The 25,491-nt window shown below is 45.0% G+C and overlaps 1 protein-coding gene across 4 annotated transcripts in view; it reads right to left on the bottom strand.

The window, feature by feature from the left end:
* ASTN2 (astrotactin 2) overlaps nucleotides 1-25,491 on the bottom strand; it is an 854,016-nt gene that overhangs the window by 644,937 nt on the left and 183,588 nt on the right. For all 4 annotated transcript variants that reach the window (XM_038744812.1, XM_038744813.1, XM_038744815.1 and 1 more), the window contains exon 3: nucleotides 15,579-15,966. In XM_038744812.1, coding sequence (XP_038600740.1) covers nucleotides 15,579-15,966 — 388 coding nt within the window. The remainder of the gene's footprint in view (nucleotides 1-15,578; nucleotides 15,967-25,491) is intronic.

The raw sequence follows: 25,491 nt of genomic DNA, 5'->3' as shown, positions 1-25,491 counted from the left end.
GTTTCTTATTCTTTAAACCCAGACTAGAATTCCACATACATAAAGCCTTCTCAGACTGATCAGTATTAGGCCCTTTATGTCCTTCCCTAACCTCTAGGATAATTTTCTCTCTCTCATGCACACATACCCCCACACACCCCTACACCTTTTAAAGGCATTTACAATCTGTTTAAGCTGTTCCTCCAGAAGTCTCCCTCCTACTTATCTGTCGTCTTCTCCCACTACACCCATCTCACAATCTTTGCTTCCCAAAAGCAAATAGTCTAATTCTACCTTGCTGGTGTCTCTCTCAGCTCTGACTTGTTGCTCATGACTTTCCCCTTGCATGAAATTCCCATCCCCAATACTCTGCCCAAACACATCACCCATCATCTTCAAATCCCCCTAACAAGTCACCTCCTCAAAGCCCCATTTCCTGGTTAATCTCCTCCTTCTTAGTCATATCATCCCATCGGCCACCCCAAAACATGAATATATGCAAGAAGTGCAGCATGGCATAATGGACAGAGCACAGGCCTGGGAGTCAAAAGGTCATGGGTTCTAATCCCGGCTCCACCACTTGCCTGCTGTGTGACCTTAGGCAAGCCACTTCACCGCTCTGTGTCTTAGTTACCTCATCTGTAAAATGGGGAATAAGACTTCCTGTCCACTGTGAGCTGTGGGACAGGAACTGTGTCCAACTCAATTAGCTTGTATCCACCCCAGCGCTTAGTACAGTGTCTGGCACATAGTAAGTGCTTAAATATCATAATCATTATTATTATTATATATCTATTATTTAATTGCTAACAATGCTCTTAGTCTTTTACCAATGATGTGTTTGGCTATTTGTGCCCAGTTAGCGTCCTCATTTAACTGTCAACTTCTTCAGGGCAGAGACCATGATTTTTACTTCTAAAGTGTGTTTCCAAATACCCAGTTGGGTGTTCTGTACACAACAGGTGCTCAATAAACGCTGCTCCTACTGATTAATGATATGTACATGCTAGATCCTAGTCCAGGGGGTTGGTAATACAGGAATTTTCAGAAAACCCTGTTAGAATTTTTTTAAAAAAGCTGAATTTAACAGAATGAACTATATGACAAAAAGCATTCTGGATGTGAAAGAAAGAACAGCAGCGTGGCAGAGACATCCTTTTCCGATCAACACAAATAGGTACAGTGGAATGCTGGACTCGGAATGTAACCAAAAGCAGCTCAACCACTGCCAGCCCTTAGTTATGCAGCTGTGATCATTTAGTCACACTCTGCTACAGCTTCAGTGGTAAAATGCTCTGCACACTGTAAGCACTCAGTAAATACAATTGATTGAATGAATGAATGAAATTTGGACACAGTCCTCCCATATGGAGCTCAGTCTAAGTAGGAGGGAGTAGGATTTATTCATTCATTCATTCATTCAATCAATCATATTTATTGAGTGCTTACTGTGCGTAGAGCTCTGTACTAAGTGCTTGGGAAGTACAAATCGGCAACATATAAAGACAGTCATTGTTGGCAAATATGAACACTTCGAGAAGATTTTCTCTGGGGCAACACGTAATCAAGTGAGGTGGAGAATGGACAATTCACCCTGCCAATAGAATCCATAGAGCCAGCCAACCTGGAGGATTCAGGCCTCAGAGAGCATCTATCCTAAATAAAGTGAAAAAGTCTAACCAATTTAACTGCATAACTGTCAAATCTCCACTTTACTCTGTGTCTTGTAGCATGGCCCTTTGTGTGGCTTTTAACAAGCATTAACAGGCAGGGGAGAGCTCTTTTTGACACTCTGTAAGTTCCCAAAGAAGGACCAGGAATCTTTTTGTGTGTGTGTGTGTGTGTGTGGTTGATGATGATGATGACTACGATGAAAGTGGCAAACGATTATGGAAGTTAACGATGAGGATGAGGATGTTTGTGAGATGAAATTGAGGATTACAGAGCAGTATAGCTCAGTGGCATAAAATTATTCCCTGGAAAAAGGTCTTTTTTTGTTGCAAGGAAATTATTTTGAGAAAGGTGGGATCCACAAATTTAGACTGTCTCAGAGTATTCATTACCTCGTGAAATACTTAAATCTCTCCTGCAGTTGCAGATGATACAATAGAATGTTCAGGTATTAATATTCCTGAAACACACACAGCTCTAAGGGGAAAATGCTTATATCCAAAACAGCATACCTTTGATAGTAGGGGCAAGAAGGGTGGGCAGCTGGACGGACTGCCGGAAGGTTTTATTCTCCAAAAATGTTGCTCAATGAGAGAGTGCAGTTTACTACCCAAATCTGAAAGGAACCAGGATGGAATATTGCAGGGCAATAGCCAGACACACTAGCTAGTAGCTTTCTGTAATCACTTTGACTATGTGGGGAATAAGTCTGTGACCTGGCCATCTACTTTATTAAGAAAATTGAGACTATCAGGCATGAACTCCATAATATCTTCCCTGCCCTTTCCCAGTCCCTCCCCCATTCTGCCTCTTCAATTCTACCATCTTTCCCAGCAGTATTGCTAGAGGATATCTGCCTTCTCTCAAAATTCACCCCATCCACCTGCACATCCAACGCCACTCATTCACACCTTATTAAAGCACTTGCCTCCTCCCTTCTTTCCTCCATAAGAGCCATCTTCAACTGTTTGCTTTCCAATGGCTTCTTTCCCAATGCTTTCAAACATGCCCATATCTCTGCTATCCTAGCCCACATCCTGCCTCTGGCCTGGAATGCCCTCCCTCCACAAATCTGTCAGACAATTGCTCTCCCCCCTTCAAAGTCTTATTGACAGCACATCTCCTCCAAGAGGCCTTCCCTGACTATGCCTTCCTTTTCTCTCTTCTCTCTTTTTCTCCTTTCTCTCTTTTCTCTCTTCCTCTTCTCTCACTTCCTTCTGCGTCCCCCTGACCTGCTCCCTTTATTCATCCCCCCTCCAAGTCCCACAGTACTTATGTACATGTCTGTAATTTATTTATATTAATGTCTGTCTCCCCCTCAAGAGTATAAGCTCATTGTGGACAGGGAATGTGTCTGTTTATTGTTATATTGTACTCTCCTAAGTGGTTAGTACAGTGCTCTGCACACAGTGAGAGAAGCAGCATGGCATACTGGATAAAGCATAAGCCTGGGAGTCAGAAGGTCATGGGTTCTACTCTCCGCTCTCCTACTTGTCTGCTGTGTGGTCTTGGGTAAGCCACTTCACTTCTCTAGGCCTCAGTTACCTCATCTGTAACATGAGGATTGAGCCTGTGAGCCCCAAACAGGACAGGGACTGTGTCCAACCCGTTTTACCTGTACCACCCCAGCTCATGGTATAGTGCCTGGCAAACAGAAAGCACAAAACAAATACCGCAATTAATTCAGTGCTGAATAAATCAGATTTAATGAATGAATGATTTCACCTATATGCCCCTACACACCACTCTTCCTTGCAGGCTGAGTGCCCTCTCTTCTTGCTTACTCCTAAAACAATTAAGCCAAAGGCTGTCAGTAACCACTAGTCTGGGTAGTTAAACGTTTGCAGAAAAATGTACATGCTGCTCTCACACAGCCCACTCCATAACCCAGTACAATCCTTATTGAGGAAGAATGCTAATATAACCCATCATGTATTCGAACAAAGCCCTCCAGTCTGTCTGATGGGCAAGATATTCCTGCAAGGCTTTTCTATTTCTTCCCTTCAAATAATGATTATCTTACAAACAACATACCTACTGGAGCCACCTCTTTCTATTTGCTTTGCCTCCAACTGCCTCTCCATCCACTCTCCACCTGATTTCAGGCTATTTATTTGAGCCTTTCTTCTTTTATCAAACAAAAAGTGATTTTGTAGCTTAGCAATAACTGTAACTGGCCAGTATGACTGGATTAGGGTCTGTTACTGGGAGGGGAGGGGGCTTGGGATGAATATTTCTCTGTGGTCCCTCCGTTTATCTTGCTTAGGCAGAGTCTGATATTTCTCCTCTCCAGGACCTGTAATTACATTTATGATATCGTTCAGGCATCTTGGTGGCTGGGTGTCATTTCCAAGCATCTCTGGCCCCTATTTAATCATGGGAGTTTTCCAGGACTTTTCAGGTCACCTGGGGAGGCATTCTAGATTTGGGTATCCTATGCCTTGCAAATTTCAACACCACCTTGTGTCTCTGCGCTGATACAAGGAGTGGGGACGGAGGAGGGAAAGACCTCCATTCAGTCACGACTTCTGGCTTGGAATGGCTAAGCTTTCCGTTCTGGAATCTGTGCCTCCTACGGATATCAGAAATGCCATTCCTAGGTGAGACCTGTGTTCCATCCAGAGCTGCAATCTGGCAGTGGAAGCCTTTAAGATGTGATGATTGCCCTCCTGGACATTCACCTTGTTAAGACACCCCTGGCCCGTCTCCCCTACATCCCTATCATAAGTACCCTGAATAATAATAATAATTGTTGGATTTGTTAACCGCTATGTGCCAGCACTATTATAAGTGCTGGGATAAATACAAGGTAATCAGGTTGGACACAGTCCCTGTCCCACATTGGGCTCACAGTCTTAATCCTCATTTTACAGATGAGGTAACTGAGGCACAGAGAAGTTAAATGACTTGCCCAAGGTCACACAGCAGACATGTGGCAGAGACGTGTTTAGCCCCCAAATCCTCTGAGTCCCAGGCCCTTGCTCTTTCTACTAGGCTATGCTGCTTCCCTCCACCTACACGGATACGGGGTGGGGGAGGGAATAGAGGAGAGCTACGAAGATGAGGATGTGGACTCGAGAGGCAGAAGAAACAGCAGGAGACAAATTATACTATACAGAGGCAAAGTCCCAGTCACAAACTACTGCCCTTGCTGAGATGGCTAGGCATCCCACCTTTGACTTTGTGGGCCAAACAAGAGTCAACAGCCTCCTCTGAAGGCTCTCCCCAGCACTCACACAATCTGATCATTTCGGATGATCCCCAACTGCCCCTCATTTCAGTCTGACATCTCCCCTACCTGCGCTTTCTGAAATAGAGCAAATGCTGCACTAATGTCAGTGAAGCCAAAACTGTCAGAGGCAAAGCCTCAGCCCCTGTAGTCTAATTGAATGACGATTCCCAAACCAATGCGTTTAGAGAAATACAGCTCTCTATACCAATGAGCATGGTCTCCGTGGTGCTTGGCCTCTCAGAGAGATGGGAATACTCTTTAACAAATGGGAAATTGCTACAGCATCAGCCCCAAGGTGTTCATATTGACAGGGGACCTGGGCTGTGCTCATCAATATCTGACATTTATCAAAACTCCTGCTTTCTAATCAATCACAGGGCGCAGAACACCATGTTCATGACATTCACATCAAGCCAAAGCATTCCGTTGGCTTGCAAAGTCAACAGAGGCAAAGACATTGATGGGAGGGGGGACAGAAGCAGGGATTGTGAGGAGCACAGCAAAAAGAGTGCAGGAGAGGAAAGCAGAAGCGCGGGAGGAGAGAGGACAAACATAGGCTTGGAGGAAGATGCATTCGTTTTGCTGTCTTGGCAATTAATGCTTGAAAGTGACACTTTTAAGGGGCTCTTGTGACAGCTTTAGTGACACTGCTGTTTGTGGTCTGAAGACAAATCTCAGTTTATATCTTAATGCAGGGGGCCTTGAGACAGCTATGAGGACTGATTTGTCAAGATGCAAAGCTCTTCTCCTGCAAAGTCACTCCCTTAACCCAGCCCCTAAGGGCTAGTGGTCAGGTTTTGGGGACTAGGAGCTGAATAATTAGGCATAAAATCAATAATTGCTATTTATTGAATGCCGTGTGCAGTGCTCTGTAACAAGATCTTGGGAGAGTACAACACAACAGAGTTGTTAGACACATTCCCTGCCCTCTAGAAGCTTACAGTCTACAGAAGAGACAGACATTAAAATAAATCATGGATATGTATATACCTGTTGTGGGGCTGAGGGTGGGGCAAATATCAAGTGTTCCAAGGCTATAGAGATCTCTGAGAGCAGGTTAAGACTGTGTGTCCCAGAGAATGTTCTGCGGTCAAAAAGAATCAGGAGGCAACATGGCCTAGTGGATTAGGGATGGGACTGAGTCAGCACATTATGATCTAATCTCATCTCTGTTATTGCCCTGCCTTAGACCTTGGACCAGGTCCTGAACCTCCTGGACTCAGTTTCATCATCTATAAAATGGGTAGAAGATATTTGCTAGAAGCAGCATGGAGTAGTGGATAGAGCACAGGCCTGGGAATCAGAAGGTCATGGGTTCTGATCCCAGCTCTGCCGCTTCGTATGCTGTGTGACCTCAGGAACATCACTTCACTTCTCTGTGCCTCAGTTACTTCATATATAAAATGGGGATTGAAACTGTGAGCCCCACAAGGAAAAGGGACTGTGTCCAACCCACTTTGCTTGTACCTACCCCAGAGCTTAGTACAGTGCAAAGCACATAGTAAGTACTTAAACAGCACAATTATTAATTATTATTATTATTTGTTCTCCCTCTAAGACCTTGAGCACCGTGTGGGAAAAGGCCTGCCTCTGATCTGATTATCCTGCATCTACCCCAGTGTCTGGCATATAGCAAGTCCTTAATAAATATATTCTGTTGTCTATAGTGCTGGGGAGATGGTCCTGATGAGCTCTGGTTTCAGGAAAACTTGCATTAGGCTACATGTGCCTCCATCAATGCCATGAGAATGTTCACAGCTACATCTGCCTGTATTATAACCAGATGGATGCTTATAGTCAGAAGCAGTTCTCTAATTCCCTAACAGCATTCTATTCAAAACTCAGAGTGAACAAAGGGCATTCTGGAAGACCTTCATACAGAAGCTGACAAGGAGCCTCCATATCCCACTCTTTCCTATACCCAGGTCTTTTCCTGAGATGGTTCTCTCCTTTATTCAGTTGTGTGGCTTCCCTTTATGCCCAGATCCACCTAAATATTGTGATAATTTGTTAAGCACATACTGTGTTCCAGGAACTGTACTAAGCACTAGGGTAGAAATAAGATCATCAGGTCAGGTCCCACATGAGGCTCACATTTTAAGTAGGAAGGGGATCAGGTATTGAATCCTCATTTTGCAGGTCAGGGAATGTGGCACAGAGAAGTTTAGTGACTTGCCTAAGGTCACAAAAGTGTCAGAACCAGAATCAGAACCCAAGTCCTCTGAATCTCAGGTCCATGATCTTTCCACTAGGCAACACTGCTTCTGACCTATCCATTCTGCTTTCCCTTTTAAAAGAAACAGCTTTCCAGTGGACCCAGCAAACCATCATCTACTTTTTCCTAAAGCGCCACACTTGCCACTCGAGGTCCCAAAGCTTCTGGTAGCTAGCTGGCTGACAACACCTTGCTCCTCTAACTTACAGTCTTCAGATCATTCATATTATCGACCTAGCATACCCAGGCTTAGGCTGGAAAGGAAGAGAGCCTTGCTGGGTTAAGTAAGGCCATGGAATACCTAGTTCAAATTTCAGCTTCTCTCTGGGTTCAGAGGGCACTCTGACTAATCCATCCCTAGGCAACAACCTAAAACCCTTTCTTCTAGAGGTCTTGTCCTCCCAGGATGATAAATCATGACAGAGTTCTTTATTATGACAGAGAGGAGAAAGTGTTCTATCCTCCATTCATAGTAATGATAATATGAAGAAGAACTGTGGAAAGTGCTAAGTGCTTACTATGTGCCAAGCACTGGGGTAGATCCACTACACTTAGATCAGACACAGTCCTTGTCCCACATGGGGATCACAGTCTAAGGGGAAAGGAGAATGGATGTTTAATAAATTTAATCCCTGCCTTGATTACTGTATCAGCCTCTTTGTTGACCTCCCTGCCTCCTGCCTCTCCCCATTTCATACTTTACAGAGTTGCCTGGATCATTTTTCTACGAAAAGGTTTAGTCCATGTTCCCCCACTCCTCAAGAACCTCCAGTGGTTACCCACCCACCTCCAAATCAAACAGAAACTCCTTACCATCGGCTTTAAAACACTCAGTCACCTTGGACCCTCCTAATGACGTAGCTACTCTCTTACTACAACCCAGCCCACACATTTCACTCCTCCAACGCTAACCCTCTCACTGTACCTCAGTCTCCGCTATCTCGCCACCAACCTCTTGCCCATGTCCTGCCTCTGGTTTGACAAGTCCTCTCTCTCCATATTCATTCAATTGTATTTACTAAGCGCTTACTGTGTGCAGAGCACTGTACTAAGCGCTTGGGAAGTACAAGTCGGCAACATATAGAGACGGTCCCTAACCAACAATGGGCTCACAGTCTAGAAGGGGGAGACAGATAACAAAACAAAACATGTAGACAGGTGTCAAAATCATCAGAACATATAGAATTATAGCTATATGCACATTAACAAAATAGAGTAGTAAATATGTACAAGTAAAATGAATAGAGTAATAAATCTGTACAAATATATACAAATGCTTTGGGGAGGGGAAGGAGGTAGGGCAGAAGGGGGGAATGGGAAGAAGGAGAGGAATAAGGGGACTCAGTCTGGGAAGGCCTCCTGGTGAGCTCTCAATAGGGCTTTGAAGGGAAGAAGAGAGTTAGCTTGGCGGATGTGTGGAGGGAGGGTATTCCAGGCCAGGGGAAGGACGTGGGCCGGGGGTCGACGGTGGGACAGGCGAGAACGAGGCACAGTGAGGAGGTTAGGGGCAGAAGAGCGGAGAGTGCGGGCTGGGCTGTAGAAGGAGAGAAGGGAGGTGAGGTAGGACGGGGCAAGGTGATGGAAGGCGTTGAAGCCAAGAGTGAGGAGACAATTACCCTTGCCCACTTTAAAGTCTTATTGAAGGTGCATTTCCCCCAAGAGGTCTTCTCTAAGCCCTCTTTTCCTTTTCTTCCACTCCCCTCTGCATCACCCTGATTTTCTCCCTTTATTCATCCCCCTCCCAGCCACACAGCTATTATGTACATATCCTTAATCTATTTATAGTAATGTCTGTCTCCCAAATTAGACTGTGAGCTCATGGGACAGGGAATGTGTCTGTCATACTGTACTCTCGCAAGAGCTTAGTACAATACTCTGCACACAGTAAGCACTCAATAAATATGATTGATTGATTGATTAATCCACACACTGCAGGTAAAGAAACTGAGGCATGGAGAAGTTATGGAACTTGCCCAAAGTCACACAGCAGGCAAGAGGTGAGGAGGAAAATACAACCCAGGTCTCCTGACTTCCAGTACTACGCTCTTTACCATTAGGTCATGCAACTTTCCACTCATTTAATGAAAATAAAAATAATGATGATGTTTAAGTGTCAAACGTCATGCTACGCACTAGGGCAGATTCACAGTAATTAGGGCTCACAATCTAAGAGGGAGGGTGGACAGGAATTTTATCACTATTTCAAACATGAGGAAACTGGGACATGAAGAAATTAAGTCTACTTGGGATCCACTTGGTGCACACTAAATAAATGGATTTCTTTGCTTTCTATAGTTTCTTTGGCTGTATTGTGAATAGGCCTTCTCTTTTGCAGTGGAACAGCAACCTGCCTCAGGAAACAACAGCCATTTCCCAGTTAAGGAAGTTGATTTCCCCCAGAAGTTCTGCTGTGGGTTGAAGCTGACCATGCTTGATTGGTCAAACCCCTGCACAAGCCCAGTGGATAAGGAAGGTCAGTTTACCTTGTTTTGAACAAAGCAATTCCTCCCCATATGGCTTGGTTGTTATGTGTTTCATTGGTCTGTGGCCAATCTGTTACTATCCCTCTGGCCCCAGGGGTAAAATCAGAGCACAGATATGAGTGCCATAGTGAATCTCTATATTTAAATATTCCTGGCACCCATGCTTCATCTCCTTTCTTGGGCCCTTTGAGGAAGGGTTCAACGATAGAGCTTTGTTGGGAGAGGAGAAGTAGTAATAGCATTTATTAAGTGCTTACTGCTTGCAGAATGCTGGGAAAGTCTTCATTAATCATAATAATAAATAATTATGATATTTATTATGATACTAATCCAGGTGTTTGTTAAGTGCTATTTACCAGGCACTGTACTAAACGATGAGTTGGATATAAGCAAATTGGGTTGGACAGAGTCTCTGTCTCACTTGGGGCTCACAGTCTCGATCCCCATTTTACAGATGAGGTACCTGAGGCCCACAGAAGTGAAGCAACTTGCTCAAGGTCACACAGCAGACAAATGGAAGAGCCAGGATTAGAATCCATGACCTTCTGACTCCCAGGCCCAAGCTCTATTCACTGTGCCATGCTGCTTCTCATTCTAAGTCACCTGTGCCTGGTTGGGACAAGAACGAATTTATTTTCCCATGATCATGTTGGAGGAAGAGGGAGATAAGAGCTCACTGTGGAGAGGGTGTCACTAGCTGCTCATTAACAGTGTTCTTCCCCTGGAGTGCGTCCTTCACACAAAAGGAACACAAGTCTGAAGTGGGGACGAGGCCCAGATACTTTAGCTGGTACCGCTTTATTCCACCTACTTCAGAATGCTTTCCTTAAGAAAGAAGGCTTCTAAGATCACTCCATCTATAAGCATTGTGCCCACATAATGTGGAGAGCTGGGATAAGAGGGAGACGACTGAACCCAACAGCCAAGGCTATCTGTCAGCTATTGTCCTCTTCTCTTTCCCCTCTCATCTTCCTGTATATCTACTTCTGATCCTTCGCTTATTTTCAATTTAACCTCTGTTTTGAAGGTGTGGTCACTGATGGCAATCAATAATGCCAGAGAAAAGAGGCCTGGAAGCAATAGCTATATAGGATGCAAGTTATGCGATGTAATATAATGGTGTCTTAGGGTCACAGTAAATGCTTGTTACTAAAGTTTGCAGAACCTAGAATGTGTCATTACCACCACTCTGCCTTGTTTCTGAGACATTTCACTCCACTTCCACTGTCCTTCCAACACAGGAGATTTGACTGCAGCAGTCAAATGGGAGGAAAGCCAGGTGTTAAAAATAAAAATACAGGGCATGAAGGCATCATGGGTACCAGAAGCAGATCCATTAGTAACTGCATGAAAGGTCACCTTTCATACAGAGAAGCATTATGGCCTAGTGGATAGAACAAGGAGCCTGGGAGTCAGAAGGTCATGGGTTCTAATCCCCGGTCCACCACTTGTCTGATATGTGATCTTGGGCAAGTCAAGTAACTTCTCTGTGCCTCAGTTACCTCATCCGTAAAATGAGGAATGAGATTGTGAGACCCACATAGCACAAGGAACTGTGTCCAACCTGATTTGGTTGCATCCACCACAGAACTTAGTATAGTGACTGGCACATAGTAAGTGGTTAACAAATACCAGCATTATCATCACTCTTCACTGGTTCCTTCCCCTTTGCCTTCAAACATGTTCACTTCACCCCCATCCTAAAAAAACCTCTTGACCCCACTGCCCCTTCTAGTTATTGCCCTATCTTCCTCCTAACAATCCTTTCCAAACTCCTAGAACAAGTCATCTACACTTGCTGCCTTGAATTTGTCAACATCAACCTCTCCTAGACCCCCTCCAATGTGGGTTCTGTCCCCTACACTCCACTGAAACTGCCCTCTCAGAGATCATCAATGACCTCGTTCTTTCCAAATTCAATGGCTCCTACTCTGTCCTAATCCTCCTCGACCTCTCAGCTGCCTTCAACACTGTGGACCACTCCCTTCTCCTCAACACGCTATCCAACCTTAGCTTCACAGACTCCATCCTCTCCTGGTTCTCCTCTTGTCTCTCTGGCCATTCATTCTCAGTCTCCTTTGCAGGCTCCTCCTCCCCCTCCCATCCCTTTACTGAGGGGTTCCTCAAGGGTCGGTTCTGGGTCCCCTTCTGTTCTCTATCTACACTCCCTCCCTTGGTGAACTCATTTGCTCCCACAGCTTGAACTATCATCTCTACGCTGATGACACCCAAATCTACATCCCCGCCCCTGATCTCTCTCCCTCCTTCCATCTCTTCCTGCCTTCAGGACATCTCCATCTGGATGTCTGCCCGCCATCTAAAACTCAGTAAGTCCAAGACTGAGCTCCTTATCTTCCCTCCCAAACTCTGTCCTCTCCCTGACTTTCCCATCACTGTAGATGGCACTACCATCCTTCCTGTCTCACAAGCCCAGAACCATGGTGTCATCTGTGACTCTGCTCTCTCATTCACCCCACACATCCAATCCATCACCAAAAACTGCTGGTCTCACTTCCACAACATCACCAAGATCTGCCCTTTCCTCTCCATCCAAACCGCTACCTTACTGGTTCAATCTCTCATCTTATCCCAACTAGATTACTGCATCAGCCTCTTCTCTGATCTCCCTTCCTCCTGTCTCTCTCCACTTCAGTTTATACTTCACTGTGCTGCCTGGATTATCTTTGTACAGAAATGCTCTGGGCATGTCACTCCCCTCCTCAAAAATCTCTAGTGGTTGCCTGTCAACCTACAAATCAAGCAAAAACTTCTCACTCTCGGCTTCAAGGCTATCCATCACTTCGCCCTCTCCTACCTCACCTCCCTTCTCTCTTTCTACAGGCCAGCCTGCACCCTCTGCTCCTCTGCCACTAACCTCCTCACTGTGCCTTGCCTATCCCATCGTCGACCCCTGACCCACATCCTTCCCTGGTCTGGAATGCCCTCCCTCCACACATCCACCAAACTAGCTCTCTTCCTCCCTTAAAAGCCCTACTGAGAGCTCATCTCCTTCAGGGGGCCTTCCCAGACTGAGCCCCCTTTTTCTTCTCCTCCTCCCCATCACCCCCCCGCCCTATCTCCTCCCCCTCCCCACAACACCTGTACATATTTGTACATATTTATTACTCTATTTTTCTTGCACATACTACTCTTTTATTAATGACATGCATATAGCTATAATTCTATTTATTCTAACGGTTTTGACAGCTGCCTACATGTTTTGCTTTGTTGTCTGTTACCCCCTTCTAGACTGTGAGCCCATTGTTGGGTAAGGACCATCTCTATGTTGCCAATTTGTACTTCCCAAGCGCTTAGTACAGTACTCTGCACACAGTAAGCGCTCAATAAATGAGTGAATGAATGAATCACCTTATCTAGATCCAGCCAGCAGTGTTACTTTCCTATTTCCAACTCACTGCTCACAACTTTCCCTTGCCCGAGATTCACACTCACGCAAACACATTCCTCCAAATCTTAAAAGTTCCTAAAAAAACCCACCTCCTCCAGGGGTGGTTCCCTGACTAAACTCCTCTTCTTGGTCAGGTTATTCCATCCGTCCCCCTTAACCATTATGTGCATGTCAATTTATTTATTCCACTTATTATTCATTTATTCACTCACTTTTTGCTTGCTTTTGTTGGAGGTGGCAATTACAATGCTGATATGCTCAAGGAAGGCAGTGACACTGCTGACAAGATGGCTACCTGAAATCCTGGAAAACAGTAAACCCGACAGCACTCTACAATTAATCTTGGGGACCAGCCCAGAGGTGGAACAAAGGAGCCACATCAAAAGGAAAAATGTTAAAAATAAAAGGAAACTGCCATTAGCTGAAGTGACAAAGATGACAAGTTTAACAATACACCATAACAAAGGACCACAGAGCATTCTCTCCTACTTCTTTCACCTCCCCCCCACTCAAAAAAACCAAAACCTTATCTTAGAAACACCTGCCTTTGGTTTAGTAGGCAAACAACAGCTTAATCTTTTAAGCCAGCCTTGCTGGGTTTGCATGAATACCTGAAAAGAGACAGCCTGGCTCAGAAGGAGGGAAGGGCTTGGGATTGGTAATCCAAAAGCCTTCCCTTTCCTTATCTCTCCAACTACAAAATTGTCAAGCACCAAGTCAAAACCAGAGTGTGCAGGACTGATCCAAACTACTTAGGGGTCAGGGAGAGAGGCCCTGATAGGGCCCTGACACCAGATTTGTGGTCTGGGGTTGGGAGGGACTACAGGGCTCCCCTGAAATTTTGTGACCCCCTTGACCAGAGCTGGCCCCCTCAGAGAGTGAGAGAGTTTGTTTACTCAGGGATCCAACCTGATGTGTAACTTCTAGCCAGAGGCCTGAGCAGCAGAGAAGAACCTCCCCCTCTATTAAGTTCAGACCTGGAACCCATTTAAAGGTGTTCATGAGAGCAGCCCCTTGAACCCAGAAGCAGCAGCACTAATTGATGGACAGATGTCCATGTCCCAGAGATAACCCCCGATTACACAGATGTGATGACAGGGCATTTGTAGGTAGAAATGCAACTCTCTTATGGGAAACCAATCATGTTCAAGAAGTGTAATCACTAATATTTTATAGAACTGAGCACTTCTGATGTGATTCTTTTTAACTACCCTTCAGAGGCCGAGGAAAGAAAAATCAGCCAACCTAATCTGTGTTCCTTCTAGGCCACATGAAAGAGATCTAGGAATTTAGGGAATTCTCTCATGATATTTAAAGTGAAGGAGGCTCCCTAAGTCACTTCTCCACATGGAAGTCTTGAGATGATCCCAGCCATTTCCTGCATGGCCTAACCCATCATTCTTAGCCACAACACTGCCATCTTTCAATGTCTCACTGAGAGGCGGCAGTAGAGTAGAATGAATAACGAAGCTCACAGCCAAGATTCTGGGCTCTAGGTGGTGGGATGGGTTTCTAAGCCACGAGAAGCAGCGTGGCTTGGTGGACAGAGCGTGGGCTTGGGAGTCAGGGCTGGTGGGTTTTAATCCTGCCTCTGCCACTTGTCAGCTTTGTGAATATGGGCAAGTCACTTAACTTCTTTGTGCCTCAGTTACCTCATCTAGAAAATGGGGATTAAGACTGTGAGCTCTATGTGGGACAACCTGATTACGCTGTATATACCACAGTGCTTGGCGCTGTAAGAAATGCCATCATTATTATTATTATTATTTCTAATGATAAATGAAGCAACGTGACAGGGCACCCCAGAAAAAGATGAACCAGAGAGTCAAGGCAGGAAGTCACAGAGTCTATCAAACCCCCAAGGGTTGTGGTGGAGCTTCAATACTGCAGCCTAGGTCACAATCTATCACTTGTAGAGTGTGGCAAAAAGGAAAAAGTCAGCTGAGGACCAGGTTCCCCCAGTCCTGCTAGAATATCCACCAGAAGATGTCTTCCCACTCCTTAAGAACTTCCCACTGTTGCCCATCCACTTCCATATCAAACAGAAACTCCTTACTATTGGCTTTAAAGCACTCTATCACCTTGCCCCCATCTACTTTATCTCTCTGATTTCCTACTGCAATCCAGCCCACACACTTAATCCTCTAACACCAAACTACTCTATCTCAACTAACTGCCCACATCCTGCCTATGGCCTGGAATATACTCCTCCTTTATATCCGACAATCACTCTCCCCACCTTCAAAACCTTATTAAAATCACATCTCCAAGAAGTCTTCTCCGACTAAGCCCTCATTTCCCCTATTCCCTCTCCCTTCTGTGTCACCCTTGCACTTGGATTTATACCCTTTATTCACCCAACCCTCAGCTCTGCAGCACTTATGTACATATCCATAACTTGTTTTAATATCTGTCTCCACCTCTAGACTGTATGTTCCTTGTGGGCAGGGAACATGCCTACCAACTCTGTTATTTTGTACTCTCCTAAGTACTTAGAACAGTGTTCTGCACACAGTGAGGGCTCATTAAATATGACGGCTTGATTGATTAGAGAGAAAGAGACAGATGGGAGGAGAGGGAGAAACCAACCTTTCTTTTCAAAGTCAGTCTTCTCCTCACTGGCCCGACCTAAACTCTCCAGAGTCCGGGTCACCTGGCTCCCAAACTCATCCTCTCGAGACAAGTGGTTGGCCCTCCGGGGCTGCTCCTCTTCCTCCTCGTCGTAGTCATAGTCGTCCAGGATGGGGGTCTCGCGGATGGGCACCCCGATGACCGAGTTGTGGGCCTGCAGGCGCGAACTGCGGAACGTCTCACGGGCTTGAGGCCCCAGCAGCACCGAGGGGATGTAGTGGATCTCGTGGGTGGCCTCCGTGCTGGCACTTTTCTGTGGGATGTGCCTCCGCTTGTGCCAGCGGCGCTGGGCATACAGTGCCACCGTGAACACGAGCAGGAGCAGGAGCAGAGCGATCAGCCCACCCTGGAGAAGGGATGAGGAGTGAATAATCAAAGGTTAAAGGCCAGAGAGCTTCTGTTCCCCAAATTCTTTTGTGTTTCATTTACAACAATGATAGCATTTTGTGCCCATAACAGTCACCCTCCACTGAAACACACACAGACCACTGCCTGAAACACAGACTGCCACCTGAAATTGACTCCCCAAGACTTGTGGGTCTACACAGAACACATCCATTCATTCAATCATATTTATTGAGCACTTACTGTATGCAAAGTACTATACTAAGTGCTTGGGAGAGCACAGTATAACAATAAACAGACACACTCCCTGCCCACAGTGAGAATGCATATGAGTGAAGTGGCATGGCCTAGTGGAAAAGAACAGGAGTAGAAGTCGGGAGACTTGGGTGTAATTCAGGCTCTACCATATTCTGGTTATGAGACCTGGGGAAAATCACTTGATTTCTCCCTGCCTCAGTATTACCCTCCCTTACATTGTAAGCTCCAAGTGGGACAGGAACTGTGTCTGATCCAATTGCTTCAGGCTTATAGTAAGTACCACAATTATGACTTTTATTGTTATTATCTTGGGTAATTACTATTTTAAAATAATAATTACACACATTTGGGAAGACAACATAAATGCTTTCAGAAGGCAGCTAAGAGAGCACCAATGATAAAAGGCACCTGCCTTAGAGATGGAGACTCTCATTCAATTCAAGGAGGCAGTCAGATGAGTGTTTGAGGAGTGAACCATGAGGAACTTTTAAATTACCCAAGGTCCTGGATTGGTTGGGGTCTGAACACAGAAGGGTGCATTCCCCCACCCAGACTGTGAGCTCACTGTGGGCAGGGATTGTCACTGTTTATTGTTGTATGGTACTTTCCCAAGCACTTAGTACAGAGCTCTGTACACAGTAAGCACTTAATAAATACAACTGAATGAATATATGCTAGAGAATATTTCTAAATCCATCATTATCCATACAATGCCCCAGACAATCCCTTCAGGAAAGAAATACTTCACCTAAGCATTTTCATCATTCCTTATCAGCAGAAAACCACTTATCAGCTCTTCGGTTCACCCAAGAGGACAGTGAGCAAAGGGAGATGTTGGATAAATTAGGCAAACCAGTGAGCATCGTCCTCATCCATAATGGGAAACTGACTGGTTAGGGTAGGCTTGAGGCATATCAGGGTTTGCTTTTGGGCAAAGAAAGTTCACAGTGGGACACTGATTTTCCATGGGTTTCTGGGAACTTGATCCTTGAAGCATTTTATGCTTTGACAGGTGCCTGACCCCAAGGAAGCAAGCATGGTAGTCAGAGTGATTCTGAGTGGAGACAGGAGGAACTGCTGGCCCCAGCTTCCAATCTGCTGCAGCAAACCACTCTGGGAACACAATATGGCAGCTCTCATTAGGATTCCCCCGCCTCCTCCCCTCCCCAGCCTCATCTGTTTTCTCATTTGGTCTCGTAATTGACAGTAATAGGGAGAAGGGCTCAGGGAGGCGGAATGACTTTGCACAACTTGACTTTCCCAATTTAGCAGACTTATGTTAGGAAAAGGTAACGCTTTAGTTCCCAGACAGAGCTGCTTGAGCTCTGGTGTGGGGTGGGTGGGAAAGGAGACTTAGGGGGCCCTAAAATACAGGGACTTTGAAGCTGGAAGTTAGTGGATAAGAAGACAATTCAGACTCTCTCTGGAGGGTAAAATCCCTCCACCACGGTGGGAGAAATGAGGCTTCTTCCCATTATCCGTCCCTAACACCACTAAAAGGGCTCTGGATGGGATTGTTTTACTGCTACTTTTGAAGAAGACACCTATGATACCATCCAAAAGCCCCTCCGGATACTTCTTCCAGGGAACCATCAGGCACTGGTTAGCTCCGTTGTCCACCCTGTGTCACATTCAACTTGGTAATCCTTCTCAGACCCACAGGCATTCAGTCAACAGCCAGTCCAGGGGTACTTATGGAGTCCCCACCTACTTGGCAAGCTGCATTTGATTGGATAGGGCCTACGTGCTTGATTACTCAAGCCCAAAGCAGTAGCGGAAGAGGCTGCTGGAAACCATGCAAACAGAACTCTACCCAACAACCAGCAAGAGAAAGATGAACAGGAGGCACTCCTACAGTGTTCTCCAGCCAACATCTCCCCAGGAACAACCTTCTCTAGGACATCTTGGAGGAGAAGTGTGGCCTAGTGCAGAGTACAGGCCCAGGAGTCAGGAGACCTGGGATCCAATCCCACATCAAACGTTTGCCTGCTGGGTGAACACTGGGTGAAGCAAATCACTTCACTTTTCCGTGCATCAGTTTCCATATCTGTAAAAATGGGAATTCAATACCTGCTGTTTGTCCCCCCATTAGACTGTGAACCGTATATGGGATGGGGACTGTGTCCAACCTGATGATTTTGTTATCTACCTCAGTGCTTAATACAGCGCTTGGCCCATGGTAAATGCTTACCAAATATCCTAATTTATTATCATCATTGTTATCATTAGTAATAGTATGACCATCTCACCTAATTTTCCCCTCAGTTAGGCCACAAGAAAAATGACAGAAAGTGCTAGAGTTGTGGGTGGGACAGACATCTTGGATGCCTGGGGATGGACCCCAAACAACTAGACTCTAAACTCCTCCTCAGCAGGAATAGGCTCTACTAGTGCAACTGTATCCTCCCAAGCTTTTAGTACAACTCTCTTTAGTACTAAACAGTTAGTGCTCAATAAACACTCTTGATGAATTGATCGATTGACAGGACAGGCTCATGTAGGGAGAGGAAGAGCAGAGTGGACAGAGTCAGTGGTTCAGGAGCAAGAGAAGACGCAGGAGGATTCTGCTTTGTAGAGAGCTAAGTGAAAGAGTAGTGTGAAATCTTGAGCAATGACAGTGTCAATAGAGATACACAGAATAGCTCCTTCCCGCATGCCTAAATCAGATATATGCTGTGTACACCTGGGGCTGCTGCAGTCAAAGTTTGGGAAATCATTTAGAGCTCAGAAAATAAAAATACCTGTCTATTAGATTGGGCCCCACCAAGAGGATTTTGTTTCAGTAAAATTACAACCTGCACAGGACCAGAGGTTATTAGTTTTACCTTTCCACTTCTGGTTTGGAGAATTTCCATATTCCACTACAGAGAGAGCAGAAAAAAAAATGAAAGATGGAAATCCTTCCCTGTTCCTTACCCTCTTGGAATCATTATAGTAGCAGTGCAGTCTCAGGGAGGGAAAACAGTTTCAAGACTCAGAAAATGGGGTCATCCTTACTCACTCTACCTCTGTGATGATCCAGTGTAGGCCGTGGGGGAGGGGAAAACCTATCTCTGCTGGTGGGTGCCCAGTCATGGCTCTGATGATGATAATGGTATTTGTTTAAGTGCTTACTATGTACCAAGTACTGTACTAAGCAAGGGGGTAGATGCTAGATAATCAAGTTGAACGCAGTCCCTGTTCCACTTGGGACTCACAGACTAAGGGGGAGGGAGAATGGGTATTGAATCCCCATTTTACACATGAGGAAACTGAGGCAGAGATGATGTCTGACTTCTCAAAGTCACGCAGCAGGCCAGTGGTACAGCCAGGATTAGAACTCAAGTTCTCTGACTCCCAGCCCTGTGCTCTTTTCACTCTGTTACTACTAATAATAATAGTAATGGTATTTGTTAAGCACTTACTATGTATCCAGCACTGTACTTAACACAGGGTTAGAAACAAGGTAATATGTTTGGACCAGTCCAAGTTCCACATGGTGCTCACAGTTTTAATCCTCATTTTACAGATGAGGTAACAGGCATAGAGAAGTAAAGTGACTTGCCCAAGGTCACACAGCAGACAAGTGATATAGCTGGGATTGGAACCCAGGTCCTTCTGACTCCCGGGCCTGTGCTGTTTCCACTAGGTCATGCTGTTTTTTTTCTGACAATGTTGACGCGTTAGTAGGAATTTATCCATTCTGGATCCATACAGACTTGCTGCCCTTCTTTTTTGTTTTTTAAATGGAATTAAGTGTTCCCTACGTGCCAGGCACCGTACAAAGCACTGGGGCAGATATAAAGCTAATCAGGTTGGACACAGTCCATGTACCACATGGGGCTCACAATCTTAATCCCCATTTTACAGATGAGGTAACTGAGGCACAGAAAAGTGAAGGGGTTTGCCCAAGAACACACAGCAGTCATGTGGCAGAGCTGGGATTAGAACCTAGGTCCTCTGATTCCCAGGCCTGTGCTCTTTCCACGAGGCCACATTACTTCTCTGCCCTCTGTCCCCCAGGTCTTGCTGGACCCATATACCCACAGAGTCCCTTTGTCCACTGCATCATAACTTTGTGCATGGCGTTGTGCGCGCTCACACACAGACACACACACACACACACACATTTTCTCTCAAAGCAGAATTTGAGAAATGCTCTAACACAATGCCCAGTGAGTGCTAAACAGACCTACTCTGCTCCTGCTGTTTCAGCTCCTTTTTCCTTTCCTTGCTGATCCCCTCCCATCAAAGCCAACAGGACTGAAATCGCTACCACCATCTTGGTGATGCTCCAGCCACCCCCTAGCCCTCAAGGGAATTTGTTCTAAAATGCCCAGATTGAGCTATCCCACTTGGATTAAGAGGGCAAAGGCTGCTGTCCCAGGATAAACCCTGGCAAAGCAGTCCCAATTTTGCCTTTGACACTAAAGGCTCCTGCCTCAGAGGAAACACTCTTCTTCTGGGCCCCTCTGCCTGCAGCGCCCTTGTTTAAATACCAAAAATAACATGCCTGCCGAGTTCCTTCTGAAAAGTCAAACTTAGACAGCCGTTCAACCTGGCCTCATTTTAATCTATTTTTCATGTTAAATTATCCAGTCGAGGGAGAGGTTGGGAAGAAAGGAGAGAAAGGGATAATATGAGAAATGTTTTATTTGACAATGTGTCACTCGGAAACTGATTATTTCTGTCTCAGGGCTTTTTAATATTCCCAAACAATGGCCAAGCCACGAGGGGATTTGGTATTCTAAGACTGGATTTATAATACTCTGTTCAGCAGTGATAAGAACATGGGCCTTTAATCCTCTGAGCTGTGAACATGCATATTCTCGAGCGTAATGCCCCTCTCGCCACTCAATCCTGCTCCCCCACAAGGTGGGCTGGGCCTTGCTGGTGTGGGGGCTGAGGGGTGTTCTCAGCTCCTGTGGGTAACAAATGTGGGCAAATGCAAATCATCCCCAGAATGGGAGCAACCAGAATCAAAGCAGCACGGCCTAGTGGATAGAGCCCGGGCCTGGGACTCAGAGGGACTTGGGTGCTAATCAATCAATCAATCAATCAATCAATCGTATTTATTGAGCGCATACTATGTGCAGAGCACTGTACTACGCGCTTGGGAAGTACAAATTGGCAACGCATAGAGACAGTCCCTACCCAACAGTGGGCTCACAGTCTAAAAGGGGGAGACAGAGAACAGAACCAAACATACCAACAAAATAAAATAAATAGGATAGAAATGTACAAGTAAAATAAATAGAGTAATAAATATGTACAACCATATATACATATATACAGGTGCTGTGGGGAAGGGAAGGAGGTAAGATGGGGGGATGGAGAGGGGGACGAGGGGGAGAGGAAGGAAGGGGCTCAGTCTGGGAAGGCCTCCTGGAGGAGGTGAGCTCTCAGCAGGGCCTTGAAGGGAGGAAGAGATCCCAGCGCTGACACTTGTCTGCTGTGTGACCTTGGGCAAGTCAGTTCTCTGTGCCTCAGTTACCTCACCCATAAAATGGGGATTAAGACTGTGGGACCCATGTGCAACAGGGACTGTGACCAACCTGGTTACCTTGTATCTACTCCTGCGCTTAGAACGGTCCTCGACACATAGTAGACACTTAACAAATACCACCGCTATTATTATTATTATTATTATTAATAATAATAATTCAGGCCCAACCTTACCCCAAAACCCATCCCAACATGCTCCATGCCCAGCTATAGGCTGAAAAGCAGTGCTGCCTAATAGATGGAACATGGGCGTGGGGAGTCAGGAGGCCTGGATTCTAATCCTGGCCTGCTACATATCCACTGTGTGAACTTGGGCAAGTCACTTGATACCTCTGTGCCTCAGTTTCTGCCTATGTACAACAGGGATTATATACTTTCTTTATTTAAAAAATGATATTTGTTAAGCGCTTTCTGTGTGTTAAACACTGGTCTAAGCACTGGGGTAGACAAGTTAATTAGGTTAGACATAGTCTCTCTCTCACATGGGGCTCACAGTCTAAGTTCTTGTTCTTCCAACCTCTTAGAATTTGAGTCCTATGTTATCCAGGGATGGTGTCTAGTGTGATTTTCCTTTATCTACCCCCAGTGCTTAGCACATAGTAAGTGATTAATAAATACCATTATTATTATTACTATTATTTTTATTAATTATCTGGCCCTGTAATAGACATGGTAGAGTGGAAGTCATAATACAAACAGGTCTAATCAATTAATGAATCGTTTTTATTAAGCACTTACGGCACACAGAACACTATACTAAACACCTGGGAGAGTACAATATAATACAGTTGGTAGAGAAATGAGACCATTTTCCAAATAATTTTAGGGAAAAGTCAAAGAAATGTTTTGCCTCAGAGATCCAGAAGATGCTTTTACCTGTTACCTCCCTCATTCCCCTAATGATAGTTTTTATCCTAATTTCACTATTCTAGATCATTTCTCTGCCCACAATGCTGGTGAAGACCTGAATGGGGGAAGGGAGAGGAGTTTAAAATCAACATGAAGAGGAGTCTTTGGGGCGGTCAGGCTAAGGTCCACAGCCATTACTGGTGCCAGCCAAATTGATGAATAAAACTAAATCTTGAGTGTATAGCACATAAATTTCATAATGAAACTGGCCATTCTATCTAAACTGACCCTTCAGAAGCAGCTTCTCCTAGTGGAAAGAGCTCAGACCTGGGATTCAATGGACCTGGGTTCTAACCCCAGCTCTGCCTCTTGCCTCTGTATGAGGCACAACTCTGTGCCTCAGTTTCCTCATCAGTAAAATTGTGAGTTCTGTTCCTTTTAGACTGTGAGCCAATTTGGTATAGGGACTGTGTCTTCCCTGATTATCTTTTATCTACCTTAGCACTTAGTACAGTACTGTGCACACTGTAAACATTTTAACAAATGTCACAATTATTATCACTGTAATTATTATTATTATCAGAACTTCCAGTAATTTTCCATCTCCCTATGCATTAAGCATAAAGTCCTTATCCTTGCCTTCCAGTTGTCCACTGGCTTCCTGATCTTATACACCACCTGCTATTCCCTGGTTCACACTCTTCATTCCATCCAATTCTCAACACTCCCCAATCTTTCAATCTCTTGCTCAGGTTGTTGCCATTGCCTGAAACTCCCTCCCGCTTCAAATCTTACACCACCTCCCCAATCCTCAAAACATCCAAAACCACACTCACTTCAGGAAGCTTTACACACAGTTATTTTTAAAACACACTGGGCTACATTAACGCAAGAAACCCTGTAGCAACTCTGACACTGTGTGTGTGTGTGTGTGTTTGAGTGTATCCATATATTCAATTGTACATTCAATTATATGATCAGCTCTTACCTCACAATATATTATTATTGTTATAACTCATATTTTCTCAGTTTCACCATCTTCAAGTAATTTGTGTCTGCCTGACTTCCCTGTTAGATCATGACCTTCTTAAGGACAGGGAATTTGTGTTGTGCTTCTGGGGTACCTTCCCAAGAGGGTATACTGCTTTTCATTACAGAAATTACTCAGTTGCCTCTGACCAATTTCCCAAGTCACTTTGCTGATTTTACTGAAGTTTAAATTAGTCAGAGACAAAACAAAAGGATGTGAAATGAAAGGAAAAAGTGACCCTCACCACTGCATGGTCTTTTCAGAGTAGGAGACATGGCCCTAGAGTTAACTGAATCCTGTAAGGTCTGAATCTGCTTTAAGGGCTCAAGCAATAACTCAGAACCAAGTGTGTGTGTGGCGGGAGCGGGGGCGGGCAGAATTCTCTCCTTGCCAGGGAAATGGATAGCCAGGATGATGTAATAAGGGAGGGGAGGAGGACTGAAGCCCCTGCTCTGGACTGTGACAAGACATCACATGTCCATCTCAACATTTAAAATATTTGGAAGGCCACAGCTGGGGGTGGTCCTTGCTTTTGACTGCTGGACTGAACCGTGAAGCTCTGCTTCCTCAGCCCCAATGCCCTTCTGCTCTTGGGGTGAATCAATAAATTAATGGTATTTATTGAGCATTTACTATGTGCAGAGGTCTGTATTAAGCTCTTGGGAGAGTACAAAACAAAATAATTGGTAGACATGATGCCGGACCAAAAGGAGCTTCCAATAGAGAGGGAGCCAGAATTAAAATGAATTACAGATAAATATGTATGTAAGTGCTGTGAGTGTGGGGTGAAAATGCTTAAGGGTTTCTGATCCAAGTGCACAGATGACGCAGGTCTTAGTCAGGAAAAGCTTTTTGGAGGCGATATGATTTTAGTAGGGATATAAAAGTGAGGAGAGTGCTGGTCTGTAGGATACGAAAGGGGAAGGAGTTCCAAGCCAGAGAGGTCAGCAGCGATATAGATGAGGATGAGGTACAGGGATTAGTTTGGCATTAGAGGAGTGAAGTGTGTGGGTTGGGAGGTTAGGTAGAAGGGGGCAAGGTGATTAGCTTTGAAGTTAATGGTAGGGAGTTTCTGCTTGATATAGAGATGGAAGGCCAACCACTGGAGATTTTTAAGGAGAAGGGAGATGGACTGAGGTTTTTTCTTTTTTTTTTCCCCAGAAAAATGATCAGGACAGCAGAGTTACGTATGAACTGGGAAGTGGAGAAACAAGAGTCAAGGAAGTCACTGAAGAGGCCAATGCAGTAATCAAGGAAAGATAAGAGCTTGGATTAGTATGGCAGCAGTTTGGATGGAGTGGAAGGGACAGATTTTAGAGATACTGTGACAATAAAAGTGACATGATTTGGTGACTGAATATGTGTTGCTTATGCCTTTGGATCTGTACCTCTCATACACTTGGTAGTCACCCCACCTCAAGTCTCACAGCAGTTGTATATATATCCGTACACTCTCCGATTTCTACTATTTGCAATTTATTTTAGTGTCTCTCCTGTTAGACTTCAAGCTCCTTGTAGGCAGAGATTGTGTCTACCAAGTCTATTGTATTGTACTCTCCCAAGCGTTTAGTACAGTGCTCTGCAAACGGTTAGCACTCAAATACCACTGATCGATTGACTGAATCAGGGAGATGAGTTGAGGATAAAGCCAAGGTTACATGCCTGTGAGATATGGAGAATAATGGTATTGTCTACATTTTGGGGAAAATCTGGGAGAGGACAAGTTTGGGCGGAAAGATGAGGAGTTCTATTTTGGACTTGTTAAGGTGGAGGTGTCAGGAGGACGTCTAAAAAAAGATGTCCTGAAATCAAGAGGAAATGTGAGACTGCAGGGAAGGAGATAGGTCTGGGCTGGGTAGTAAGCATTCAGTGAATACCACTGATTGACTGGAGAGGTAGATTTCA

The sequence above is a fragment of the Tachyglossus aculeatus genome, chromosome 4 (genome assembly GCF_015852505.1).
Source record: "Tachyglossus aculeatus isolate mTacAcu1 chromosome 4, mTacAcu1.pri, whole genome shotgun sequence".
NCBI lineage: Eukaryota > Metazoa > Chordata > Mammalia > Monotremata > Tachyglossidae > Tachyglossus > Tachyglossus aculeatus.
Note: the sequence above shows the minus strand (reverse complement) of the source record. Positions and strands in the feature narration are given on the sequence as shown.